The sequence below is a fragment of the Myotis brandtii genome, unplaced genomic scaffold, assembly GCF_000412655.1.
Source record: "Myotis brandtii unplaced genomic scaffold, ASM41265v1 scaffold165, whole genome shotgun sequence".
Lineage (NCBI taxonomy): Eukaryota > Metazoa > Chordata > Mammalia > Chiroptera > Vespertilionidae > Myotis > Myotis brandtii.
Genome location: NW_005356042.1, coordinates 7,870,521 through 7,878,418, shown reverse-complemented (window position 1 = coordinate 7,878,418; position 7,898 = coordinate 7,870,521). Strand labels below are relative to the sequence as shown.

The window sequence follows — 7,898 nt, the reverse complement described above, 5'->3', positions numbered from 1 at the left end:
CTTTACCTGGTACGTGGACCCAGCTCCTGAGGACAGAGGCAGCATTCTGTGTCCTGTTGTGAGGCACAGTTTTCTTAGTGAGTCTCGTACAGCAACCGTGATGGTGGCCTAAGGAAAGCTCACGCCGGCCGAGGAGCCTGCTGAGTGGCCTGTGCCATCCCTGCGTGCTTCCTGGCCCCTGCCTAAGCGGGCAGCACCCCCAGGGACAGAGGTGGTTAGTAGAACATTTCTAAGCGAGTCAGGCATGTGGGAGCTGTCGGGGGGCTGGCGAGAAGGAAAAGAGGAATTTGCGGCCTCTGCTCCGGCTGCAGGAAGAGGGGAGAGGTGAGCCCTTCCTCCTTCCCGGGCCCAACAACCTGGTGGAAAAGGAACAGATGGTTATCGTGTCTTGGGCATAGGAATTCTCAGAATAATTCTGCAAAAGAACTGCATGTTTTCTGGATTCTGAGGTGTTTTCTGTGTTATGTCCTCCCATGCCCTCCAGGTGCGTCCTATGCTTCCTCCCAGGCCTGTCAGACACCCAGAGCTCAGCGGGGCTCCCCTTCCTTGGGCTAGTTCAGAGGCTGTGACACCCCTGTCTCCATCAGGGACACTCTACAACATGCTGCAAGCTGGTTGAGAATCCCAGGAGTTCAAGGTTCAGGGCTCTAACTATGTAAACTGTTGCCCTGCTCTGTCAGCCTTGTGAGTTCCGATTCTATAAAATAAGGTTGCTTTAAAAACAGATGTGTCAGTATTAGCCAACGACTGGAAACAACCCGAATGTCCAACAACAGCAGAACAGATAAATACATCGTGGTGTACAGTAGTCCCCCTTATCTGCTGGGCATATGTTCCAAGACCCCCAGTGGATGCCTGAAACCTCAGATAGTACTGAGCCCTATATATACTATGGGGTTTTGTTCTGTACGTATATACCCTTTCACTTAAAGAAAGCGCTTTATGACTCTTTTAAAAATATATATATTTTTACTGATTTCAGAGAAGAAGGGAGATGGAGAGAGTAATAGAAACATCAATGATGAGAGAGAATCATTGATCGGCTGCCTCCTGCACACCCCACACTGGGGATCGAGCCCACAACCTAGGCATATGTCCCGACCGGGAATTGAACCATGACCTCCTAGTTCATAGGTTGACGCTCAACCGCCGAGCCACGCCGGCCTGACTTTTTATTTTAATTTTAATTTTTATTGCATATCTGAGTTGCCAGCTTCACTACTCTTGTGCAGTGGGGCCATTCCCAGGTAAATAAAGGCTACTTGAATACAGCACTGCCATCCAGTGACAGTGCATCAGATAACCAAGACAGCTGTGACTGAGAGTGAGGAGCGTACGCAGCGTGGGTACACGGACAAAGGGATGATTCACATCTCAGGCAGGATGGAGTAGGTGGGGGCAGGATTTCATCACACTACTCGGAACAGAGAGCACTTTGAAGCTTGTACATTTTTTATTTCTGGACTTCCCTATTTAGTGTTTTCGGACCACAGTTGACTATGGGTAACTGAAACCATGGATGGGGAGGGGGGCTGCTATGGTTACTCAAGGGAATATTATACAGCCATGAGACGTAGCAAACCATTGCTGCATGCGACATCCTTGGTGACTCTCACTAACAACACTGAATAGAAGGGAACCAGATGGGAGAGAGTACGTGTTACACGTAACCATTTATATCAACTTCAAACCCCAGGAAAACTCATCTACGGTGGCGAGACCATGACGGCCATTCCCCTCCAGGGAGTCAGGTTGCCTGCAGGAGCTCCTGGGGCCGGCTTGTCCGTTTTGTGATTTGGAAGCTGGTTATATGGATCAGTCTGTGACACTTCGATCTGTGCAGTGAGGATACGCCCACTTTCTAATTGTATGTCATACTTTAAAAGGACGCATCCGGCCCTAGCTGGTTTGTCTCCATGGGTAGAGCATCAGCCTGCGGACCAAAAGGTCCGAGTTCGATTCCGGTCAAGGGCACGTACCTCGGTTGCAGAGCGCATGCAGGAGGCAACCACTCAATCTGTTTCTCTCACATCGATGTGTCTCCCTGTCTTTCCCTCTCTCTTCCACTCTCTCTAAAAGTCCATGGAAAATATCCTCGGGTGAGGATTAACAAAAACACAAACAAAAGATGCATAAGTACAAAACCTCAACTTGCTTAACAGCAATCTGCTTTGTTCACAGTTTGATGAACAATGTGAGTTGAAAGCCATCGAGAAGGAGAAGACGGTGGTAGCCCTGCCACCCAAGGAGGCGAGCAAATGCCACAGAGAAGATTTGGCCAAAGCACTTTACGTAAGAATTGGATTTGCACTTGATGCCAGTTGTGGGAAAGGTTTTAGATGAAGCAGAAAGGAACACAGTGTCCTGAAAGCTGCTTTAGAATTCTGTGCTGACACTTTTGTTATCATTGTTTAAAAAATGCTGTTGCCCTGGCCGGGTGGCTCAGTTGGTTGGAGCGTCATCCCGTGCACCGCAGGGTTTCGGGTTCAGTTCCTGGTCAGGGCACATACCTAGGTTTCTGGTTCGATTCCCAGTTAGTGCACATGTGGGAGAAACCCATCGATGTTTCTCTCTTACATCTATGTTTCTCTTTCCCTCCCTCCGTCTCCGTCTCCCTCCCTCCCTCTAAGTTGAACTGTTCTGATTTCCTGTGAGGCCCTTACCAGAGGACTGGCACCCCCCTCTCCCAGATGCTCAATTACTTGTTTCTCTGGATCAGACATAGAGAAGTCATAACACACACAGCTATACAGTAGCACAGCCAGTGGTGAATCCACGTGTTTTGACATCAAAGTTCAAATTCTTTTAAAAAATATTTATTAATTTCAGAGAGGAAGGGAGGGATAGAAACATCAATGATGAGAGAGAATCTGCAGGCCCCCTACTGGGAATCGAGCCCAAAACCCAGGCATATGCCCTTGACCAGAATCGAACCCAGGACCCTTCAGTCCACAGGCCGATGCTCTATCTGCTGAGCCAAATCAGCTAGGGCCAAAGCTCAAATTCTTAACCACCTCCTCTTCACACCCTTTATCTTTCATCATCTATGATGTTGCCAATTCCTGAAACCAAATTCTTGCATTCTGGGCAGTGCAAAACGAGAAGGAAAGGAGAGGAGAGGAGAGGGGAGGGAACACCCCACTCTATAAAACTCTTCCCTGAGGCTGAAGGACGTTGCTTGCTTCACGTGTTTAATTTTCTTTACCTAGAAAACTGAGCAAACATAACGTTGTGTTTGAGTGTTCACTCATGGCCCACTTGGTAAAAACAACAACAAAAACACATTACTAATAAAGGGCACGGGCCACAATTTCAGGGAAGTTGGATGATCGTGCTTCATGCCAGGCTTTCCTGGAGAAGAATTCAAAAGTCTGTTTAAATTCAAGTCCTGCTGGTTAGTATTTGGAGAGAGGGAGGAAATATGTTTTCCTTGCCTAGACTTTTTACACCACCTAGAAAGTGAGCTTGATTTTCTTTACTGGAAGGAATCCAGAAATCAATTCAGCGTTCCCTGCCACCTCTACCACCTGGGAGAGCTGTCTTGTCAACTTTTTAAAAACAAGGGTAGCTTTGCTTCAGCCAGAACAGTGCCATTTCCTTACGCAATTACCAACTCAAGTGAACTATTTTAATGTTAGTTTGTGTAAAGAGCTTGAAGCTGTGCCTGGCACAATGCGTGCACGGTACAATAATTTTAGCTAGTATTGTGTCTAGGGACAGGCCTTCTTTCTGTTATTTTACTTTATTTTTAACGGTGGTGAGTGCACAATATAAACCTTCCCATCATAAGAATTTGCAAGTGTACAGCTCAATGGTGGTGAGTATATTCACATTGCTGTGCAACCAATCTCCAGAGCTCATTCATCTTGCACACTCTGCACCCATTGGACAATCTCCCTGTTTCTGCTGCTTCCGCCTTTTGGCTATTGACAACAATGCTGCTATGAACACACGTCACAAATATCTCTTCAGGATCCTCTTCCAACTCTTTTGGTATATCCACACCCAGAAGTGAAATTGCTGGATCGTGTGGTATTCTATTTTGATATTTTGAGGAAGCTCCATATTGTTTTGTTACAGTGGCTGTACCATTTTACATCCCCAAGGCCTTTTTTTTCCCCAAGAAGAAAATGTGTGTCTGCATTTCCCTGTGACAAATTTAGGCCGAGAGTTTTTGTTTTCCGCTGTGATTGTAGGGCAGGAGTGCCGTCTGATTGGAAAAGAATCGGGCTGTGGGTTTCCTTCTCTCTCTGCCCTTAGGTGCTTACAGTCTTTGATGGTGCAGGTGGCTGGGTGCAGAGTGGGGACACTGTGGCGTGGGCTCCTCGGCACTTACTGGCCCACCAGTGAGCGTGGGCTTGACCGTCTCCCTCCAGGTGGACTTACAGAACGGGCTGTCAGAGTTCTCGGTGACCCAGCGCAGGCTGGTCCACGGCTGGAACGAGTTTGTCGCTGACAACACTGAACCCGTGTGGAAGAAATATCTCGATCAGGTAGGACCGTAGGCGTCATTCTCTGCATGTCTAATGGGGAGGGCGGGCAGTCTTTCTTTTTAAAAAAAAAAACCAAACATTTTAAAATAGTAGGTTTTTTATTGATTTTAGAGAGAGAGGAAGGGAGAGGGATGGAGAGAAACATTGATGAGACATCTATCAGCTGCCTCCTGCACGCCCCCGACTGGGGATGGAGCCTGCAACCCGGGCATGTGCCCTGACCAGGAATTGAACCGGTAAACTCCTGGTTCATAGGTCAGTGCTCAACCACTGAGCAACACTGGCTGGGCAGTCTTTCTTTAAATATTCACTGAGGGTGTCCTTGGACCAGTGCCAGGGCGTGGGGCATCTGTACGACAAGAATAAAGAAGGCTCTCCTGCACTCAGGCTGCTCTCAGCCAGCAGGAGGGGCAGCCACGAGGCTTCACTAACTCCCCAGGCAGCCATGATCAGGAACAGCAGTTGCTACATTCACAGAGGGTTTTCCACCTCCCAGGCACCATGCTAGCTGAGTGAGTAAACATTAACTTACTTTATCTTCCTCCTAATCTCCATTTTGAGATGAGGAGGGTGAATACAAAGAAATGGAGATATCTCCAGACTGTGTTAGGGTGCCAGATTTAGCAAATAGAGACAGAATGTCCTGTTAAATTTGAATTTTAGACAGAGGAACAAAAAACAACATTTTAGTATAAGTAGATCCCAAATGCTGCATGGGACCTACATCTACAAAAAAAAAAAAAGTTTTTTGTTTATCTGAAATTCCAATCTTACTGGGTGCCCTATTGTGTATCTGGCAACTGGAGCCTAAAGTCACTCAGCAGTAAGTGCAGTGCTGGGCCGTGAGCCAGGCACCTAGCTGCAGGGCCCCTGCCCCCTTAACTGCTGCCGTTGGTGCAGGCAGGGTGCTGAATGGAGGGCGCACAAATCAAATGCTGGAAACCACTGGGAAGAGGAAAGAAAAATTGGAAATGGACATGGCTGCAAGTTCCAGTTTAGAAGTTAAGATCCCCATCGCCCACCCGGTACCAGCTCAGAAAGCCCCAGTTAGCAGGCACATTTTCCCAGATACCTGAAGGCATTCAGGCTGCCTTGGTTTCTTCTCCCTGGCCTTTTGCACCCCTTCTCCCATCCCTGACACCTGCCTCTCCTAACCCTAATCCCCGCCCCACCCCCATCCAGGCTTCAGCTGTGTTCTATTGGCTCAGCATTTAAAGCTTTCTTGATTGGTTGGTTCAGGAACCAATCAGAGCACTCCTTGCAGCATCCTCACACTCTTCTCCAGTCCCCACCCTGCTCATTGGTTGGTTCTCAGTGCACTGGGATGCCATTCACTGATGCATGTTGGCAGCAAAATGGTCTTCTGCACGCAGGTGGCTCTGGCTGCCCAGAAGCTTCCTGGAACCCCGGTGTTGGAAGGAGGTAGTGGAGGTTCCTGGAAGTTGGGGTTCAGGGAAGGAGGCGGACACACTGGCTGTGGGGCACATTTTCCTCCTACAGTCGGGCCTCCTCAGTTCTGCCCTGCCTGCCCCTTCCACTAGGACACCCCACCCCGCCCCCCGTAGTTCCCCAGCCACCCTCCTTCCTGTCTCTGCCCTGTCAACCTCATACCAAAGGTTCTCCTCCAGCCTCCAGCCAGGGCCTTTCCAGAAATAAAATCTCTTCACTTTCTAAGAGAGGGAATATGTTTATTCATCTCAACCTTGTCTGTCCCTGGTCCATCGGTGGGAATCCTGGAAGGCAGTTCCTTTTGCACCCCTTCTCCCATCCCTGACACCTGCCTCTCCTAACCCTAATCCCCACCTGACGGCCCTGTTCCACCCCCACCCCCTTGCTGAGTACAGAAAGCCCATCTGCACTCACTGAGTAACTCTTTACACTCGATGAGCACCTGCCGTGTGCCAGACATTGTGCTTCTCCTGTCCGTCTCCTCCAGTAACGGGGAACTCACCACTTCACAAGGCAGCCCTGCTGCTCCAACTCAGGAGACTCACCATTAGGAATTCCACCTGAGCATGACCCAAGACATGCTGCCCTGGAAGCATGAGGCGAAGGTGTACTAGAGTCAGGCTCTCAGGGTTCAAATCCTGCTTTCCAGCCTTGTGACTTTAAGCAAGTTCTTGACCTTCCTTGAGCCTCAATTTTCCCCATCTCGAAAATGGGACTAATAAACACTGTTCCGAGTTTTCCATAAGAAGAAGCTTAGCACATACTGAGTTGCTCAATAAAGGTTGTCCTGTATCTATAAGTTGGCCCTGATTGGAGCGTAGCAGTTAAGCGCACAGGTTAAGGAGTCAGTCTGACCTAAATGGATCCCGGGGAAATTCAGTTTCTCTCAGAGCCTCTGGTTGCTCCCTTATCAAGCAGGAGTAAAACAGGTTCGTGTGCCCAATAAATGGTGGTGGTTTCTATTGTTGCTGTTTGTCCAGTGTATCACCAGCTCCCCTGCACAGTGAGGTTCCAACAAGCCCCTCGCTGCCTCTCCCTGACCGTGTGGGCTTAGAAGGGGCTCCAGGAGACAGGCAGAGTCTGGTCATCTGCGGCCAGGGAGCACTGGTGGCGTGTGGGCTGTGCTTCCCATCGGCTCTCTCACCTGTTTGCTGTGTGACCCCCCCGGAAGCCAATGTCAATGAAAGTGCAGTGGGGGCATGACAGGAGGGGGACCGTTGGATGGCGGGGGTCTCTCTCCCCCAGCCCTGGGTCACTGTAGCTGTTGGCTTGGAAGCCTGGCTCTGGGTAAGGACCCGGGTCACACGCTGCTGCACAGTGAGAAGCCCAGCGAAGAACCCACCCGCCCTGCTTTCACCTTTCAGTTTAAGAACCCGCTGATCCTGCTGCTGCTGGCCTCGGCCTTGGTGAGCATCCTCACGAAGAACTATGAGGACGCCATCAGTATCACCGCGGTGAGTGCACGGGGCCCAGGCAGCACCAGCCCCCAGACCCGCTCACTGCCCAGGGGCTTGCCAGGGTTTGCTTGCTTACTGTGCAAGGAGAACAGAGTTTGTCTGTAGAGAAAAAAAGAGAATGCTGCAGAAAGAGAAGCAAATCCACGTCCTTCTCTGCCCACGTGGGGGTGTCGGGGTTTATGTGGCCATCGCTCAGTTGGTGGATGCCCAGGTGCTTCTGTTCTTTGCCATTTGGAACACTGTGGCAAGGAGTTCCTCTCCCATGACCCGGATGGAATTGCTCGATCCTGGCTGTGTGTGCAGCCGTAGCCAGTTTGGCTCCGTGGAAAGAGCATCGGTCTGAGGACTGAAGGGTCCTGGGTTTGATTCCGGTCAAGGGCACATGCCCAGCTCGTGGGCTCGATCCCCAGTAAGGAGCATGCAGGAGGCAGCCAATCAATGATTCTCTCTCATCGTTGATGTTTCTATCTCTCTCTCCCTCTCCCTCCCTCTCTGAAGT

General features: G+C 49.9%; 1 protein-coding gene across 1 annotated transcript in view; it reads left to right on the top strand.

Moving 5' to 3' along the window:
* Window positions 1–1,722: 1,722 nt before the first annotated feature.
* The window catches only part of ATP2C2 (ATPase, Ca++ transporting, type 2C, member 2), a 41,729-nt gene continuing 35,553 nt past the window's right edge, over window positions 1,723–7,898 (top strand). Inside the window, exons 1-4 of the mRNA XM_014536793.1 lie at window positions 1,723–1,751; window positions 2,163–2,292; window positions 4,377–4,493; window positions 7,307–7,396. Coding sequence (XP_014392279.1) covers window positions 1,723–1,751; window positions 2,163–2,292; window positions 4,377–4,493; window positions 7,307–7,396 — 366 coding nt within the window. The remainder of the gene's footprint in view (window positions 1,752–2,162; window positions 2,293–4,376; window positions 4,494–7,306; window positions 7,397–7,898) is intronic.